Raw genomic sequence first — 20,453 nt, 5'->3', positions numbered from 1 at the left:
AGAGTGCAAGATATAGCAGAACAGAGAACCGTGCAGAGGGGGGACGGTGCGGAGCAGAGTGCAAGATATAGCAGAACAGAGAACCGCGCAGAGGGGGACGGTGCGGAGCAGAGTGCAAGATATGGCAGCACAGCGAGCCGCGCAGAGGGGGACGGTGCGGAGCAGAGTGCAAGATATGGCAGCACAGCGAGCCGCGCAGAGGGGGGACGGTGCGGAGCAGAGTGCAAGATATGGCAGAACAGCGAGCCGCGCAGAGGGGGACGGTGCGGAGCAGAGTGCAAGATATGGCAGCACAGCGAGCCGCGCAGAGGGGGGACGGAGCGGAGCAGAGTGCAAGATATAGCAGAACAGCGAGCCGCGCAGAGGGGGACGGTGCGGAGCAGAGTGCAAGATATGGCAGCACAGCGAGCCGCGCAGAGGGGGGACGGTGCGGAGCAGAGTGCAAGATATGGCAGCACAGCGAGCCGCGCAGAGGGGGACGGTGCGGAGCAGAGTGCAAGATATGGCAGCACAGCGAGCCACGCAGAGGGGGACGGTGCGGAGCAGAGTGCAAGATATAGCAGAACAGCGAGCAGCGCAGAGGGGACGGTGCGAAGCAGAGTGCAAGACATGGCAGCACAGGGAACCGCGCAGAGGGGGACGGTGCGGAGCAGAGTGCAGGACATGGCAGAACAGAGAACCGTGCAGAGGGGGGACGGTGCGGAGCAGAGTGCAAGATATAGCAGAACAGCGAGCCGTGCAGAGGGGGGACGGTGCGGAGCAGAGTGCAAGATATAGCAGAACAGAGAACCGCGCACAGAGGGTCAGTGCGGAGCAGAGTGCAAGACATGGCAGAACAGAGAACCGCGCGCGGGGGGGGGGGGGAACGGTGCGGAGCAGATTGCAAGATATAGCAGAACAGCGAACAGCGCAGGGGGGACGGTGCGGAGCAGAGTGCAAGATATAGCAGAACACCGAGCTGCGCAAAGGGGGGACGGTGCGGAGCAGAGTGCAAGATATAGCAGAACAGAGAACCGTGCAGAGAGGGACGGTGCGAAGCAGAGTGCAAGATATGGCAGCACAGGGAACCGCGCAGAGGGGGGACGGTGCGGAGCAGAGTGCAGGACATGGCAGAACAGAGAACCACGCAGAGGGGGGACGGTGCGGAGCAGAGTGCAGGACATGGCAGAACAGAGAACCACGCAGAGGGGGGACGGTGCGGAGCAGAGTGCAAGATATAGCAGAACAGACAACCGCGCACAGAGGGTCGGTGCGGAGCAGAGTGCAAGATATAGCAGCACAGAGAACCGCGCAGGGGGGGGGACGGTGTGGAGCAGAGTGCAAGATATAGCAGAACAGAGAACCGCGCAGAGGGGGACGGTGCGGAGCAGAGTGCAAGATATAGCAGCACAGCGAACAGCGCAGGGGGGGGGACGGTGTGGAGCAGAGTGCAAGATATAGCAGCACAGCGAACAGCGCAGGGGGGGGGACGGTGTGGAGCAGAGTGCAAGATATAGCAGAACAGAGAACCGCGCAGAGGGGGACGGTGCGGAGCAGAGTGCAAGATATAGCAGCACAGCGAACAGCGCAGGGGGGGGGACGGTGCGGAGCAGAGTGCAAGATATAGCAGCACAGCGAACAGCGCAGGGGGGGGGACGGTGTGGAGCAGAGTGCAAGATATAGCAGAACAGAGAACCGCGCAGAGGGGGACGGTGCGGAGCAGAGTGCAAGATATGGCAGCACAGCGAGCCGTGCAGAGGGTGTCTGTGCGGAGCAGAGTGCACGATATAGCAGAACAGAGAACCGCACAGAGGGGGAACGGTGCGGAGCAGAGTGCAAGATATAGCAGAACAGAGAACCGTGCAGAGGGGGACGGTGCGGAGCAGAGTGCAAGATATAGCAGAACAGAGAACAACGCAGAGGGGGGACGGTGCGGAGCAGAGTGCAAGATATGGCAGAACAGAGAACCGCGCAGAGGGGGGACGGTGCGGAGCAGAGTGCAAGATATAGCAGAACAGAGAACCGCGCAGAGGGGGGACGGTGCGGAGCAGAGTGCAAGATATAGCAGAACAGAGAACCGTGCAGAGGGGGACGGTGCGGAGCAGAGTGCAAGATATAGCAGAACAGAGAACCGCGCAGAGGGGGGACGGAGCGAAGCAGAGTGCAAGATATAGCAGAACAGAGAACCGCGCAGAGGGGACGGTGCGGAGCAGAGTGCAAGATATAGCAGAACAGAGAACCGTGCAGAGGGGGACGGTGCGGAGCAGAGTGCAAGATATAGCAGAACAGAGAACAACGCAGAGGGGGGACGGTGCGGAGCAGAGTGCAAGATATGGCAGAACAGAGAACCGCGCAGAGGGGGGACGGAGCGAAGCAGAGTGCAAGATATAGCAGAACAGCGAACCGCGCAGAGGGGGGACGGTGCGGAGCAGAGTGCAAGATATGGCAGCACAGGGAACCGCGCAGAGGGGGGACGGTGCGGAGCAGAGTGCAAGATATAGCAGAACAGCGAACCGCGCAGAGGGGGGACGGTGCGGAGCAGAGTGCAAGATATAGCAGAACAGAGAACCGTGCAGAGGGGGGACGGTGCGGAGCAGAGTGCAAGATATAGCAGAACAGAGAACCGCGCAGAGGGGGACGGTGCGGAGCAGAGTGCAAGATATGGCGGAGACAGTATACAGTATATTAGGAGACGGTGCTACATCTGTAGTGAATATAATTGGAAAAAAAGTGAGAAAAGGTCTGAGATACGGCGCTGCCGAATGTGTATGAAAGCATCCTCGCCGTGTTCGACAGCGTCCACACTATGTATGACTGGTGTCCGAGCATGACATCATCCAGGCCATGTGTGACCAGTGACCGTGTATGACAGCGTCCACGCCGTGTGTGACCCTGTATGTATGGTATTATGTTAGCAACATACAGATCAGGAAATCCTGTGATACCGTAAACAGTTCTGTAGAAAATATGGCATGAGATGATCCTGGTATATGACTGGTATTTTGAGGAAGAACGGGAGATTACAGGAGAGAGGAAGAACGGGAGATTACAGGAGAGAGGAAGAATGGGAGATTACAGGAGAGAGGAACAACGGGAGATTACAGGAGAGAGGAATAACGGGAGATTACAGGAGAGAGGAATAACGGGAGATTACAGGAGAGAGGAATAACGGGAGATTACAGGAGTGAGGAAGAACGGGAGATTACAGGAGAGAGGAAGAACGGGAGATTACAGGAGAGAGGAAGAACGGGAGATTACAGGAGAGAGGAAGAACGGGAGATTACAGGAGAGAGGAAGAACGGGAGATTACAGGAGAGAGGAAGAACGGGAGATTACAGGAGAGGGGAAGAACGGGAGATTACAGGAGAGAGGAAGAACGGTAGATTACAGGAGAGAGGAAGAATGGGAGATTAAAGAAGAGAGGAAGAACGGGGGATTACAGGAGAGAGGAAGAACGGGAGATTACAGGAGAGAGGAAGAACGGGAGATTACAGGAGAGAGGAAGAATGGGAGATTACAGGAGAGAGGAAGAACGGGAGATTACAGGAGAGAGGAAGAACGGGAGATTACAGGAGAAAGGAAGAACGGGAGATTACAGGAGAGAGGAAGAACGGGAGATTACAGGAGAGAGGAAGAACGTTAGATTACAGGAGAAAGGAATAGCGGGAGATTACAGGAGAGAGGAATAACGGGAGATTACAGGAGAGAGGAATAACGGGAGATTACAGGAGAGAGGACCAATGGGAGATAAGGAGAGAGGAATAGCGGGAGATTACAGGAGAGAGGAAGAACGGGAGATTACAGGGGGATATGGAGAGAGTAATAATATGTTTAAAAAAAAAAGAGAAAGGACAGCACCTCCAAAAATCATACTATGATCTAATGCCTCTCGGCAAAAATATATCTACAACTGAACATGAGGTTCTTAAGGTACCTTCACACTGAACGATATCGCTAGCGATCTGTGACGTTGCAGCGTCCTCGCTAGCGATATCGTTGAGTGTGACACGCAGCAGCGATCAGGCCCCTGCTGTGACATCGTTGGTCGGCGCAGAAAGTCCAGAACTTTATTTCGTCGCTGGACCTCCCGCAGACATCGCTGAATCGGCGTGTGTGACACCGATTCAGTGATGTCTTCACTGGTAACCAGGGTAAACATCGGGTTACTAAGCGCAGGGCCGCACTTAGTAACCCGATGTTTACCCTGGTTACCAGTGCAAATGTAAAAAAAAAACACTACATACTTACCTACCGCTGTCTGTCCCCGGCGCTGTGCTTCTCTGCACTGACTGGGAGCGCCGGCTGGAAAGCACAGCGGTGACGTCACCGCTTTGCTCTGCTTTCCTGCCGGCGCTTACACAGTGCAGAGAAGCACAGCGCCGGGGACAGACAGCGGTAGGTAAGTATGTAGTGTTTGTTTTTTTTACATTTGCACTGGTAACCAGGGTAAACATCGGGTTATTAAGCACGGCCCTGCGCTTAGTAACCCGATGTTTACCCTGGTTACCCGGGGACTTCGGCATTGTTGGTCGCTGGAGAGCTGTCTGTGTGACAGCTCTCCAGCGACCACACAGCGACGCTGCAGCGATCGGCATCGTTGTCTAGATCGCTGCAGCGTCGGTAAATGTGACGGTACCTTTAGTTTATCATTCTGATCAGACTGTATGAAGCCCACTGCCACGTCACACCTCGTAGTGGGTCCTACCGCCCTAACGGAGCGGAGCCGTGCGGCGACCATTGCCACAGCTGGAGGGCCGGGGTGTGGGGGGGCTGGAGGGCCGGGGTGTGGGGGGGCTGGAGGGCCGGGGTGTGGGGGGCTGGAGGGCCGGGGTGTGGGGGGCTGGAGGGCCGGGGTGTGGGTGCTCTTCATGCCCAGGTCCTTGCATTCTTGGGTCTGTGTTGGGTCTCGCAGCTCCTTCTTTACTCCGTTGCTCTTCTGACTGTTTCCTCTTTGTCCTGTGATCAGGGTCTCTGCACGCACAACCTTTCTTTTCCTTACTATCCCCCTTCGCCCACATTCACCTCCTCCGATATTATCCGATACCTTGCACTTTTATTATCCTTAGTTTCATGTTTATTAGCCATGAGTGACCTATGGCCGACGTCCTCTCCTCCTCTCAGACGCTCGGCCTTCCTGTGCTACTCCACATGAACGTCTCGAAGGGCTGATAAACCGCAAGACCGTTGCCAGGAAGTGTAGCTGAGGTATCGGACCTTCACTTACTACAGGGCCAAAAGGAACCACATACTGGACGCTGCCCATCCGGGGTACACGGGGCAAATCAGGGGGACACGGGGATGAATCAGAAGTACATGGGGGCAGAAGGCGTCTCAGGGGTAAACAGGGGTGAGGGGTGGATGAGGGGTACACTGTGGCAGAAGACGGCTCAGGGGTACATGGGGACGAATCGGGTACACAGGGCGGAGGGCAGGTCAGAGGTACAGGGGGTAGAATTAAGGGTACAAGGGTACACAGGGCAGAGGATGGCTCAATGGTACACGGGGGTGAAGGGACGATGAGTGGTACACAGGGGCAGAGGACAGCTCAGGGGTACATGGGGCAGAGGACAGCTCAGGGGTACATGGGGCAGAGGACAGCTCAGGGGTACATGGGGCAGAGGACAGCTCAGGGGTAGATGGGGCAGAGGACAGCTCAGGGGTACATGGGGCAGAGGACAGCTCAGGGGTACATGAGGCAGAGGACAGCTCAGGGGTACATGGGGCAGAGGGCGGCTCAGGGGTACATGGGGCAGAGGACAGCTCAGGGGTACATGAGGCAGAGGACAGCTCAGGGGTACATGAGGCAGAGGGCGGCTCAGGGGTACATGGGGCAGAGGACAGCTCAGGGGTACATGAGGCAGAGGACAGCTCAGGGGTACATGGGGCAGAGGACAGCTCAGGGGTACATGGGGCAGAGGGTGGCTCAGGGGTACATGAGGCAGAGGGCGGCTCAGGGGTACATGGGGCAGAGGACAGCTCAGGGGTACATGAGGCAGAGGACAGCTCAGGGGTACATGAGGCAGAGGACAGTTCAGGGGTACATGGGGCAGAGGGCGGCTCAGGGGTACATGGGGCAGAGGGCGGCTCAGGGGTACATGGGGCAGAGGGCGGCTCAGGGGTACATGGGGCAGAGGACACAAAAGGGGTACACGGGGTGAATCAGGGGTACAAAGGGGCAAATCAGGGGTGCACAAGGGATATATGGGGGCAGAGGACACAAAATGGGTACACGGGGTGAATCGGGTACAAGGGGGCAAATCAGGGGTGCACAAGGGGTATATGGGGGCAGAGGACACAAAAAGGGGTACACGGGGAGAATCGGGTACAAGGGGGCAAATCAGGGGTGCACAAGGCGGAGGTCGGCTCAGGGGTACATGAGGCGGAGGTCAGCTCAGGGGTACATGGGGCGGAGGTCGGCTCAGGGATACACTGGACTGGCTCAGGAATTTCATAGGGAAGAGGGCGGCTCTGGGGTACACTGGGGTGAATCAGGGGTACACTGGGAAGACTACGGCTCAGGGGTACACGGGGGCTGAGGAGGGCTCAGGGGTACACGGGAGCGAATCGAGTATACGTGAGAAAGAGGACGGCTCAGGGGTACACGGGGTGAAGAGCAGATCAGGGATACAGTAGGGAAAAAAGTTCTCGCACTTAAAAAGATGAGAGGACTGTAATTGACATCATAGGTCGACCACAACTATGAGAGTCACAACGAGAAAAAAAATCCAGAGAATCATCTTGTCTGATTTGGAAGATTTATTTTGCAAATTATGGTGGAAAATAAGTATTTGGTCATTAACAAAATTTCATCTCAATACTTTGTAATATATCCTTTGTTGGCAATGACAGAGGTCAAACGTTTTCTGTAAGTCTTCACAAGGTTGCCACACACTGTTGTTGGTATGTTGGCCCATTCCTCCATGCAGATCTCCTCTAGAGCAGTGATGTTTTTGGCTTTTCGCTTGGCAACATGGACTTTCAACTCCCTACAAAGGTTTTCTATCGGGTTGAGATCTCGAGACTGGTAGGTCACTCCAGGACCTTGAAATGCTTCTTACGAAGCCACTCCTTCGTTGCCCTGGCGGTGTGCTTTGGATCATTGTCATGCTGAAAGACCCATCCACGTTTCATCTTCAATGCCCTTGCTGATGGAAAGAGGTTTGCACTCAAAATCTCACAATACATGGCCCCATTCATTCTTTCATGTACACAGATCAGTCGTCCTAGTCCCTTTGCAGAGAAACAGCCCTAAAGCATGATGTTGCCACCCCCATGCTTCACAGTAGGTATGGTGTTCTTTGGATGCAACTCAGTATTCTGTCTCCTCCAAACACAATGATTTTTGTTTTTACCAAACAGTTCTACTTTGGTTTCATCAGACCATAGGACATTCTCCCAATACTCTTCTGGATAATCTAAATGCTCTCTAGCAAACTTTAGATGGGCTCGGACATGTACTGGCTTAAGCAGGGGGACATGTCTGGCGCTGCAGGATCCGAGTCCCTGACGGTGTAGTGTGTTACTGACGGTAGCCTTTATTACGGTGGTCCGAGCTCTATGCAGGTCATTCACTAGGTCCCCGGTGTGGTTCTGGGATTTTTGCCTCGCTCATCTCTTTAAGTGGGAGAACTTGCACAATTAGTGGCTGATTAATACTTTTTCCCCCCACCGTACATGGGGGTGAAGGTGGATGAGCGGTACACAGGGGTGAATGGCAGCTCAAGGGTACACAGGGGTGAAAGGCAGATCAGGGGCACACGGCGGTTGGATCAGTGGTACACGGAGGTGAAGGGCAGATCAGGGATACACCGAGTTTAAGGGTGGATAAGCGGTACACAGAGGGCAGAGGACAGTTCAACGGTACACAGGGCGAATCGAGTACACGGAGCAGAGTGTGGCTCAGGAGTACACGGGGTGAAGGGTGGATGAGCGGTACACAGAGAGCAGAAGATGGCTCAGGGGACACATGGGGGTGAAGGGCGGATCAGGGGTACACGGGTGGAGAGCAGGATGAGTGGTACACAGTGGGAAGAGGACTGCTCAAGGGTACACGGGGACGAATCAGGGGTACACAGGGCAGAGGGTGGCTCAGGGGTGCACGGGGGTTAAGGGCAGATCAGCGGTACACAGAGGGCAGAGGACAACTCGGGGTACAAATGGTGAAGGGTGAATCGGGTACACGGGGTGGAGAGCAGTTCATGAGTATACGGGGGAAGAGAATGGCTCAGGGGCACACAGGGACGCATCAGGGGTATACGGGGGCAGAGGGTGGCCCAGGGGTACATGGGCGTGAAGGGCAAATCAGAGGTACACCGGGGTGAAGGGCGGATGAGCGGTACACAAGTGCAGCGGACAGCTCAGGGGTACACGTGGACGAATCAGGTACACAGGGGCAGAGGACCGCTCAGGAGTATACGGGGAAGAGAATGGCTCAGGGGTACACGGGGACGAATCGGGTACACGGGGGCAGAGGGCAGCCCAGGGGTACAGAAGGGCAAAGGACAGCTCCGGGGTACCCCAGGCTATACTCTTAGTTTTAGGGTGTCCAGTGTTTGGGGGTCTCTCCACTCTTTGCAATATGAGGTGGTTAGTGGTTGTAGGTTCTCAGTGATGGGATGCTTCAGGGTGTGCTGTATGAGATGATCATTGGTTGGGGTCTTCCTAGGCTGTGCTGTATGAGTTGGTTCTTGGTTGCAGGGTCATCAGTCATAGAATCAAAGAATGTTAGAGATGGAAGAGACCTCAAGGGTCATTGTGTCCAACCCCCTACCCAGTGTCGAGCTCTCCCCAGAGTGTGCTATATGAGATGATTGGTAATAGTAGTGTCTCCAATGTTGGGGTCTCTCCGGGATGTGCCATATGAGGAGGTCATTGGTTGTATCATGTTCCTCAGTGATGGGCTGCTTCAGGCTGTGCTGTATGAGGTGATCAGTGGTTGAGGTCTCCCCAAGCTGAACTCTATTAGGTGGTCATTGGTTTTAGGTTCTCCAGTGTTGGGGTCCCACCAGACTGTGCTGTATAAGGTCGTCATTGGTTGGCGTCTCCCCAGGCTGTACTGTATTAAGTGATCTTTGGTCTCCAGTGTTGGGGTCTGTTCACGCTGTACTATATGAGGTTGCCATTGGTTGTAGGCTCCTCAGTGATGGGATGCTTCAGGCTGTGCTGTATGAGGTGATCAGTGGTTGAGGTCTCCCCAAGCTGTACTGTATCAGGTGGTCATTAGTTTTATGGTCACCAGTGTTGGGGCCTCTCAAGCATTGCTATATCAGGTGGTCGGTGGTTGGATCATCCCCAGTGTGACGACACAGTATTTTATCTTAATTAACCAGTCGTCTATTTTCAGTAAGGCATGAGCACATGAGCCCTATGGATACTTTTGGGAAAGCCATGATTCGGACCCACTAGTCACCTGACTCCATGGAGATGTTTGGAGAGGCCAGGTTGTGACCCTCCGGTCACATGGCCTTGTATCTCAATGGACTGTCATCTTCCTAAGCTCGTCATTACCACCTCTCTCTGGGCGTGCCACAGGTGGGGTAGTCGGCCCTGGAAGCTCTGAAGTCACAGCTGCTCTTATCCCGGCGAGTCAGCAGAAGTGTGAGATTCTATAATTTGCACCATCTTGGATATTTTGCTGGAACTGTTCTATGTGCTATTTGCCTGTTTTGAGGTTCAATAAAGTATTGCCACACTGTTTTACCCTCACCTTGTGTTGTCTGAATAGCATTACACCCACGGTAAAAGGAGAGGGGGCGTTCGGTGGGATGTGCCCTGGTCAATGCGGTTTCAGGCTAGCGGACCAGAGCACCTGTTGACCTCCGTATCGCCGTAGGTTCTGCTATAGGAGGTCATCATTGGCTGTAGTGTCTCCAGTGTTGGGGTTTTCCAGGCTGTGTTATGAGGTAAACAGTGATTGGGGTCTCCCCGAGCTGTACTGTATGAGGTGGTCAGTGGTTGTGGGGTCTCCAGTGTTGGGGTCCTCCAGGCTGTGTTGTATGTGGTAGTCAGTGATTGTAGTCTTTGGTTGGAGGCAGACACAATAGGCAGGAAGAGTTGGGGCAGGGAGGTGGGGGACCCTGTTGTCTAGCACGTGGCAGGCTCCTATATCCGGTGCTGGCCGTGGGACAATAGAACATTCCTGGAATATTAACATCTTCTGGCATCTTCAAATAAAACTTCAAGTAACTATGAGATGAAGGATCCTGGAGGCAAAGTGCTTAACCCCCATCCCTGCCAGGCAGCTGGTACATGGGCGTATAGATGGGTGCTATGGGCTTACTTTGGGCTGTATACAGCTCTCCAGTCATCTTCATCTCTGTGGTATCAGAGCATTTACTGGTCATATAACAGCTTTGCACTGGCCTCAACCATCTAAACCACTGCAACCCTGAGTATTACTGCCTGCACATAGCCGCCAACAGCAGTCAATGAATTACAGGAAGCAAAGGACAATATAGAGAATGATGTAGAACCCCAGCAGATATCTCTTGATAGGAGTTATCAAATTGCCACTGTCTGGTAACCGGGGAGTCCTTCCCGGTGGTCGGGGAGTCCTTCCGGGTGGTCGGGGAGTCCTTCCCGGTGGTTGGGGAGTCCTGCCCGGTGGTTGGGGAGTCCTGCCCGGTGGTCGGGGAGTCCTGCCCGGTGGTCGGGGAGTCCTGCCCGGTGGTCGGGGAGTCCTGCCCGGTGGTCGGGGAGTCCTGCCCGGTGGTCGGGGAGTCCTGCCCGGTGGTCGGGGAGTCCTGCCCGGTGGTCGGGGAGTCCTGCCCGGTGGTCGGGGAGTCTTCTCTGGTCGTCATAAGTCTTTTCTGGTCAAGATAGTGACAGCCTCACCATTTGTGGGTACAGAGATAAGAACTGAAAACAAAGAATTCAATGAGTCCTGAGTTGTGGCTCATGTTGATCTGTTTTTCAACTATCTCCTGAACGTGTCTTATACAGTATATAGGTCACCATGATCATTGCCCAATGTCATTGGATGCCTTCACATCTCAATGTTTTTCCCTCTAGGGCTGTTTTCACTTATGAGAAGAAATGGAGCTTGAAGCTGCTGGACTCTGGAGGTGAGAAGCAGAAGACTTGTGTGTTTGTCGCTTTCCTATTGCATCCTCCATACGTATCATATCAATTACCTAATTGTTTGCTGGGTTTTAATTAATTTAGTTTAATATTTGTCCCTAAGAAGGGTACCACCAATAGCTCCAAGCATAGTCTAAGTAATAATACAATGGTGACACCTCATGAACCGCTGGTGGAGGAGCACAGCATTGCCAGAGGACTGGACATCTGCAGGTATGGAGAGCTGCTTTGGGACAGTAATGCCGAAGGACTTGACACCTCTGTGGGAATATAGGGCTCCTCTGGAACAGCAATGCCTGAAGGACTGAACGTCTTCAGGTATAGAGAGCTTGTCTGGCACAGCAGTGCCGGAAGACTGAACATCTGCAGGTATGCTGAGCTGCTCTGGCACAGCAATGCAGAAGGACTGGACATCTGCAGGTATGGAGAGCTCCTCTAGCAGAGCAGTGATGGAGGACTGAACGTCTGCTGGTATTGGAGGGCTCCTCTAGCAGAGCAGTGATGGAGGACTGAACGTCTGCTGGTATGGAGGGCTCCTCTAGCAGAGCAGTGATGGAGGACTGAATGTCTGCTGGTATGGAGGGCTCCTCTAGCAGAGCAGTGATGGAGGACTGAACGTCTACTGGTATGGAGGGCTCCTCTAGCAGAGCAGTGATGGAGGACTGAACGTCTGCTAGTATGGAGGGCTCCTCTAGCAGAGCAGTGATGGAGGACTGAACGTCTGCTGGTATGGAGGGCTCCTCTAGCAGAGCAATGATGGAGGACTGAACGTCTGCTGGTATGGAGGGCTCCTCGAGCAGAGCAGTGATGGAGGACTGAATGTCTGCTGGTATGGAGGTCTCCTCTAGCAGAGCAGTGATGGAGCACTGAACGTCTGCTGGTATGGAGGTCTCCTCTAGCAGAGCAGTGATGGAGGACTGAACGTCTGCTGGTATGGAGGTCTCCTCTAGCAGAGCAGTGATTGAGGACTGAACGTCTGCTGGTATGGAGGGCTCCTCTAGCAGAGCGGTGATGGAGGACTGAACGTCTGCTGGTATGGAGGGCTCCTCGAGCAGAGCGGTGATGGAGGACTGAATGTCTGCTGGTATGGAGGTCTCCTCTAGCAGAGCAGTGATGGAGGACTGAACGTCTGCTAGTATGGAGGTCTCCTCTAGCAGAGCAGTGATTGAGGACTGAACGTCTGCTGGTATGGAGGGCTCCTCTAGCAGAGCAGTGATGGAGGACTGAACGTCTGCTGGTATGGAGGGCTCCTCGAGCAGAGCGGTGATGGAGGACTGAATGTCTGCTGGTATGGAGGTCTCCTCTAGCAGAGCAGTGATGGAGGACTGAACGTCTGCTGGTATGGAGGTCTCCTCTAGCAGAGCAGTGATTGAGGACTGAACGTCTGCTGGTATGGAGGGCTCCTCTAGCAGAGCAATGATGGAGGACTGAACGTCTGCTGGTATGGAGGGCTCCTCTAGCAGAGCAGTGATGGAGGACTGAACGTCTGCTGGTATGGAGGGCTCCTCTAGCAGAGCAGTGATGGAGGACTGAACGTCTGCTAGTATGGAGGTCTCCTCTAGCAGAGCAGTGATGGAGGACTGAATGTCTGCTGGTATGGAGGGCTCCTCTAGCAGAGCAGTGATGGAGGACTGAATGTCTGCTGGTATGGAGGGCTCCTCTAGCAGAGCAGTGATGGAGGACTGAATGTCTGCTGGTATGGAGGGCTCCTCTAGCAGAGCAGTGATGGAGGACTGAATGTCTGCTGGTATGGAGGGCTCCTCTAGCAGAGCAGTGATGGAGGACTGAACATCTACTGGTATGGAGGGCTCCTCTAGCAGAGCAGTGACTTGTTGGTCTCCTTAGAGTGCTTCAGTTGTGAGTTTCTCGTCCAGGCCTGACACTAGAAATGGGATCCATTCTAACAACAGGTCCCATCTTCTGTGCGTGTTCTGTAGTTAAATAACCTTCCTACACTTCCACCTCAAGAGTGTGGATGCCTAGAGGTCGCACAGCAAGGACCTTCAGCTACAACCAGTGTCTGTGAGAAACTGGTCACATGCAGCTGCAGGTAGACCTCTTATGGGGTCGTCAGTGGTTGATGACAGCTTTCTAGCGTTATTGGGCGATTTTAAAGCTTAGTGAAGCCAAGCAGCCATGGTTACCAGTGTTACTTCAGTGAGTCTCCACGAGTCTATGACCATCACTCAGCAAGTGGTCCTGTCCTTTCATGCACCCAGGATGTCTTTCTCCACGCATGATGGCCTTCATTAATCTCTGTGGGAATGTGCAGATAATATCTGAGGTTCCCACACTGCTCGAAATAAAAAGATGTCTTCGAGGAAGATGACAAGTCTACATGCTCCTTTGGTTATTCTCGTACATGTGGACGCTCTCTACCCACAGACGACTGTCTCCATTTACATCGCCAGATGCATCAACCAAGAGGACGCTGGATCTTATCTCCTGAGAAACCTCTTCGATCCATCTCATCTGACATGCATGCTCATAATAATCTGTGGGTAGACGCTTCCATCCATGCAATCCCCGGAAACTGCTCGGTATTTTCTCACATAAAAGATAATAATGAGGGATGTGGGACATCGTCTTCCTGGATTAAGTAGTCCTTCTCATTATAGTACAGTGCTGCAGCCTCCTATTCTGGGAATCTCCTGGGAGGAAGGATCATGGCCCCCATCCTCACTCACAGCTGGGACAGTTCACCAGTCTTGGCCCCCCACCCTGCTATATAAACACCAGCGTCCCCTCCACACATTCCACCGGGTGACTTCTGCTAATGGCCACAGTGTCCTGTAAACATCGGCTTCCTCCAATATTGCCCTTCCCAGTGATTCGTGCTTCAGTCTCTTCCTTCTGACTTGTATTGGAATGACACAAAAAAAAACTGAGAAAAAAAGACAAATTGGACTTAATTTTACGCAGAACCCCAAAATGGGTCGGAAACAATTGTTGGCGCCCTCCTCTTAATATTTGGCTGCACACCCTTTGAAATAAATCACTGCAAACAATCGCTTCCTATAACCATCCACAAGCTTCTTACACCTGTCTGCTGGAATTTTGTAGCACTCTTTTTTTTTTTTGCAAACTGCCCCTGGTCTCTCATATGTCAAGGCGCCTTCTCCCAATACAGATTAAGATCTCTCAACATGTGATCAATGGGATTTAGATCCGGATTCAGCTTTGTTTCCATCCATTTCTGGTGGGCTTCTTGAAGTATGTTTGGGGTCACTGTTCTGCTAGAAGACCCATGGCCTAGGATCCAAACCCAGCTTCTGACACTGAACACTACATTGTGACCCAAAATCCTTTGGTAATCTTCAGATTTCATGATGCCTTTACACACAGTCAAGGCACCCAATGTCAGAGGCAGCAAAATAACCCCCAAACTTCTGTGAACCGCCACCATATCTGACTGTAGGTACTGTGTTCTTTCCTTGTAGAAATCATAGGCCTCATTCTGTTTTCGGTGAACAGTAGAATGATGTACTTTACCAAAAAGCTCTATCTTGGTTTAATCTGTCCACAATATGCTTTCCCAGAAGTATTTTGGCTTACTCACATACATTTTGGCAAACTGCAGTCTAGCTTCTCTATGTCACTGTGTCAGCAGTGGGGTCCTCCTTGGTTTCATGCCATAGCGTTTCATTTCATTCGCATGTGGATGGATAGTTCGCGCTGACACTGATGCACCCTGAGCCTGCAGGACAGCTTGGATTTCTTTAGAACTTGATTGGGGCTGTTTATCCACCATCTGGACTATCCTGCGTTGTTACCATATTTTCCAGACTATAAGACGCACTTTTTTTCTCTAAAAATGTGGAGGAAAATGGTGGGTGCGTCTTATAGTCCGGATGTACTGGCCGGCTCTGGCTGTGGTGGGTAGGTGGGGGAGCAGTGGGTCACGGGAAGCTGGAGCCGGCAGCTGTGGTGAACTCCTGTGCCCTCTTCTAAGGAGAAATGAATATTCACTGCATTCCACACCCATGGGTGTGGGCAGTGAATAATCATTTCTCTTTAATAGCATCTTTGTATGATTCGCCCCCAACCCCGGTCCTAGTATCAGGCTCGGACTGGCCCACCGGAGAACTGTAGGATTCTCCGGTGGGCCCAGGCACTGACACCTGCTGGCATACTGGCCAGCAGCTGCCTAGGGCCCCCACTGCTCCAGGGGCTCCTTGCCAGTGGCTATAGTGCCCCCGAGTCAAGGGGGCCCGCCCTGTGCCAGTAGCAGCTGGAGACAGGATCCTGTCCCTGCTGCTAAAGCATAATGAATATTCACGCTTCCCCACGCCCCTATGGGCGTGGAGAGGCGTGAATACCATTTCTCTTTAATAGCGGGCAGCGTTAGCCGCAGCTAACACTGCCCGCATGTAAAGCCCCACCACCAAACGCACACACTCACAAAGTACCGCACACCCACACACACAGCGCCACACCGCACACAAACACACACATGCAGGCACACAGACTCACACAGAGCAGCTCACCTCTCAGCGTCCTGCTTTCAGTCTGAGGCAGCCCAGCTGGATGACGTCATCACCCAGCACGCTGTCTCAGTCAGAAAGCTTCCAGCAAGGAAGAGGCTGCTGGGATGAGCTGCTGCTGTGGGGAGGTGAGCTGTGCTGTGTGCCTGCCTGCGTGAGTGAGTGTGTGTGTGTGAGAGTGAGTGTGGGTGTGCCTGTGTGTGTGATGAGCTGCTGCTGCGGTGAGCTGTGTGTGTGTGTGGTGAGGGACAATGACATTGGTGGGGGGAGACAATGATGGAGGTGATGGGCAATGATGGTGGGGGAAGACAATGATGGAGGTGATGGGCAATGATGGTGGTGGTGGGGAGGCAATGATGGAGGTGAGGGGAGGCAATGATGGAAGTGATGGGCAATGATGGTGGGGGAGACAATGATGGATGTGATGGGCAATCATGGTGAGGGAGGAAATGATGGAGGTGATGGGCAATGAGGGTGAGGGGAGGCAATGATGGAAGTGATGGACAATGATGGTGGGGGAGGCAATGATGGAGGTGATAGGTAATGATGGTATGGGAGGCAATTATGGAGGTGATAGGCAATGATGGTGGGGAGGCAATGATGGAGGTGATGGGCAATGATGGTGGTGAGGGGAGGCAATGATGGAGGTGATGGGCAATGGTGGTGGTGGGAGGCAATGATGAAGGTGATGAAATGGGCAATGGTGGTGGGGGAGGCAATGATGGAGGTGATGGGCAATGGTGTGTTGTGAATTCTGTGGTCAAGCTCCCTCCTGTGGTCATGAGTGGTACTTCGGCTGGTTCTGTCTATGAGCTTCCTCTGGTGGATGTGAGTGGGGCTGCGGCTTCTGAGTTTCCTTCCTCAGGTGACGAGGTTAAGTCGTTAGGTGCTGCTCTATTTAACTCCACCTAGTTCTTTGTTCCTGGCCTCCAGTCAATGTTCCAGTATTGGTCTAGCTCTCTCCTGGATCGTTCTTGTGGCCTGTCTGCTCTGCATAAGCTAAGTTTTGCTTGTGTTACTTTTGTTTGCTATATTTTCTGTCCAGCTTGCTATATTGGTTTTTCTTGCTTGCTGGAAGCTCTGAGACGCAGAGGGAGCACCTCCGTACCGTTAGTCGGTGCGGAGGGTCTTTTTGCCCCCTCTGCGTGGTTGTTTGTAGGTTTTTGTGCTGACCGCAAAGCTATCTTTCCTATCCTCGGTCTATTCAGTAAGTCGGGCCTTACTTTGCTAAAATCTATTTCATCTCTGTGTTTGTATTTTCATCTTAACTCACTGTCATTATATGTGGGGGGCTGCCATTTCCTTTGGGGAATTTCTCTGAGGCAAGGTAGGCTTATTTTTCTATCTTCAGGGCTAGCTTGTTTCTTAGGCTGTGCCGAGTTGCATAGGGAGCGTTAGGCGCAATCCACGGCTATTTCTAGTGTGTTTGATAGGATTAGGGATTGCGGTCAGCAGAGTTCCCACGTCTCAGAGCTCGTCCTATGTTAGTAACAGGTCACTTTGTGTGCTCTTAACCACTAGGTCCATTGTGGTTCTGAATCACCTGTTCATAACAATGGTGGTGGTGGGAGGCAATGATGAAGGTGATGAAATGGGCAACGGTGGTGGGGGAGGCAATGATGGAGGTGATTGGCAATGATGGAGGTAATGGGCAATGATGTGGTGGGGGGAGGCAATGATGGAGGAGATGAAATGGACAATGATGGTGGGGGAGGAGGCAATGATACAGGTGGTGGAATGGGCAGTGATGGAGGTGGTGGGGGAGAATGATAGGGGTGGTGGGGGAGAAGGCAATGATGGAGGTGGTGATGAGGACAATGATGGGGTGGAGAGGGGCTGCATTATACTTTATGAGGGGGCTACCTTATATTCTGTGGGGGGACTGCATTAATCTCAGGGGACTAAATTATATTATGGGGGCTACATCATACTATGTGAGGGGGCTACAGTATACTCTATGGGGGGGCTGCATTATATTCTGTGGTGCGGCTGCATTCTCTCAGTTGACTACATTATATTCGGTGGTGGCTGCATTATACTATATGAAGGGGGCTGCATTATACCCTATGAGTGTGCTACATTATATTCTGTGGTGGGGACTGCGTTATATTCTGTGAGGGGACTAAATTATATTCTGTGAGGGGGCTACCCCAACCCTTGCTACATAATTAAGACGTGAACTACCTTATATTATACCCTGATGTTAGCGCTTTTTACCGCACAGTTGGTGGTCTTGTATCTATTTCTATGTAGCTACATAGTGGGCCCCAAGAAGGATTTTCTCTGGTGGGCCCAAGGTACTCCAATCCGACGCTGCCTGGTATGCATGGCCCCCATCTTTATGATTGGCCCCCACCACCTCCATCCTGGTATGCATGGCTCCATCAGAAAACATAAAAAAAAAAAAACACATTACAGTTACCTTCCCGTCATGCGCCGCTTGCAAGCCGAAGAGCAGCTGCCGGACTACTCACTGCTCTGCACGCCGGGACTATGCTCGCAGAGCGCAGTGAGTATTCATTGCTCTTCAGTCGCAACTGAAATGAATATTCACCTCTCTCCATGTGAATATTCATTTCTCTTATGTAGCGGCACACGTGACCGCCCGGCAGCGGCAGGAAGGCTTCAGCTGACACTATATGCGCTACTGAAGAGCAATGAATACTCACTGCTCTCTGCGTGCACAGTCCGGTGTGCAGAGCAGTGAGTATTACGGCAGCTGCTCTTCGGCTTGCAAGCAGCGCATGACGTCCCTGCAATGTGCTGCTTACATGCATAAAGCAGCTGCTGGCATCGGAACAGGACGCTGCGAGGGAGCACCAGGAAGGTTAGTGTAATGTTTTGGTTTTTTTAATCTTGTCTCATGGGGCCATGCATACCAGGATGGGGTGGTGTGGACCAATCTTAAGGATGGGGCCATGCATACCAGGATGGGAGTCGTGTGGCAAATTATAAGGATGGGGCCATGCATACCAGGATAGGGATGAGAGCCAATCATACCAGTATAGGAATGGGGCCATGCATACTAGGATAGGGATGAGGGATCCATGCATACCATGGTAGGGAGGAGGGGGCCATGTGTATCAGGATGGGGTGAGGGGACCATATATACCAGGATAAGGGATATTAAGTACAGAATTGACCACATTTTTTGCTTCAATATTTTTTCCTAATTACCTCCTCTTAAAACGATGTGCGTCTTATGGTCCAGTGCGTCTTATAGTCTGAAAAATACGGTACCTATTAATCATTCTCTGCTGTCTAGGGAGATTACCTACAGTGCCATGGGTTGTAAACTTCTTTTTTAAAAACTTTATGTTTACTTATTGAATATATTGAATATGTAAAAAGAAAGCCCTACAATCACAAGGCACTATCCAGGCTGCGATAGCTACGAAGAGACAGTCACTGAGGGAAGGAAGTGACAACCATAGAAATAAACTTATTACTCAAATCCTGAGGACTGTACAGAATAATAACAGCATTTAATCATTACAGAGCAGGATGTGACAATGCATGGCCCGACAGAAATACAGAGTGATTTAGGCTGAGCGTAGCAATCCAGAAAAAATGTTTCATGGAATTAACAAAGAAGAAATAAGAAAAAAGCAGAAAGAAGAGCAGAAGAAGAAGCATGAGGGGAGGATAAGATGGGGTTGTGGAGGGAAGAACGGCAATATGAAATGGTGTCCCGGATGGGTCCAAAGAGCGCAAATCAGTTTCCCCAGCAAAGGCCAGAGAGTCATCCGACGTTCTAAATTCCATCCATTAAAACTACCGTAGGTTTTGTAGAAAGGATCATATTAATCGTAGCTGAGTTCTTCCATTAACATCACCTCACTTATTTTAGCGAACCAGAGGGAGACTGTTGTTGCTGTATCTTCCAGAGCAGACCGGACGCACGCACTTGCAGTCACGATTACATTTCATAATATCGAGTTTGTAGGCTTTTAAGGGGATATCACAGTGATGGAGAAGAGAAAGAGCCGGGTAAATGCCTGAAATTAGAGTTTTTTATTTTACTTACTTTCCCCAAAAAGGGAGCGAGAACCCTGCAGAATCAGAAAATGTGTAACACATCACCCTCGTCCTCTCCACATCTCGAAGGGACTCTCCTCGAGAAAGATAGCGTCCAAGCGAGACGGGACCAGGTTATAAACGTCTAAGTTATGTTGGCAAAGAAACATCAAAATCTCTGGAGATTGGCTTGTAACCTTGAGATTGTTGATATTTTTCAACAATTCTTGTTCTCAAGTCCTCAGACCGTTCTCTTCTCCTTTTTCTGTTCTCCATGCTTAGTGTGGCACATACAGACACGTATTGCAAAGATTGTACCAACATCTCTCCCTTTATCTGGTTTCGGTGTGATTTTCATATTGCCCACACCTGTTACTTGCTACAGGTGAGTGTGAACGAGCATCATATGCTTGAAGCAAAGTTGCTTACCCACAATTTTAGAAAGGTGACAACAATTTTGTCTGGCCCATCTTTAGGGTTTTGTGTGAACTTATATCCAAATTGTCTTTTTCTTCTCATTTTTTTGTGTGTAGTTCCAATACACACAAAGGAAATAAACGCGTATATAATATAACAAAACATGTGTAATTGCAGTCATAATCTGGGAGAAATACTTCATTTTATGGAGCAATTTCGAGGGTGCCAACACTTTTGGCCATGACAGTATCTGTCCCCAGAAATGAGCAGGTCACAGGAGAGGAGGCCTCAGACAAGGAGCACTCAAAACAAGGCAGGAGAATGTGCAGGACGCAAGAGTTGAGTTCTTAGATGAGGAGCATCCAAAAAAGTTCCCAGGAATGTGCAGAACATGAAAGATGAGGCCTCAGATGAGAAGCATCTAAACAAAAAGTCCCCAGAATGTGCAGAACATGAGAGGAGGAGGCCTAAGATGCA

At 51.9% G+C, this 20,453-nt stretch overlaps 1 protein-coding gene across 1 annotated transcript in view; it reads left to right on the top strand.

Moving 5' to 3' along the window:
• Positions 1-20,453, top strand: part of LOC138657309 (mucin-6-like) — a 66,811-nt gene that overhangs the window by 11,522 nt on the left and 34,836 nt on the right. Inside the window, exon 2 of the mRNA XM_069745015.1 lies at positions 10,990-11,042. Coding sequence (XP_069601116.1) covers positions 10,990-11,042 — 53 coding nt within the window. The remainder of the gene's footprint in view (positions 1-10,989; positions 11,043-20,453) is intronic.

The sequence above is a fragment of the Ranitomeya imitator genome, chromosome 1, assembly GCF_032444005.1.
Source record: "Ranitomeya imitator isolate aRanImi1 chromosome 1, aRanImi1.pri, whole genome shotgun sequence".
NCBI lineage: Eukaryota > Metazoa > Chordata > Amphibia > Anura > Dendrobatidae > Ranitomeya > Ranitomeya imitator.
This window is presented reverse-complemented; position numbering and strand designations above follow the sequence as displayed.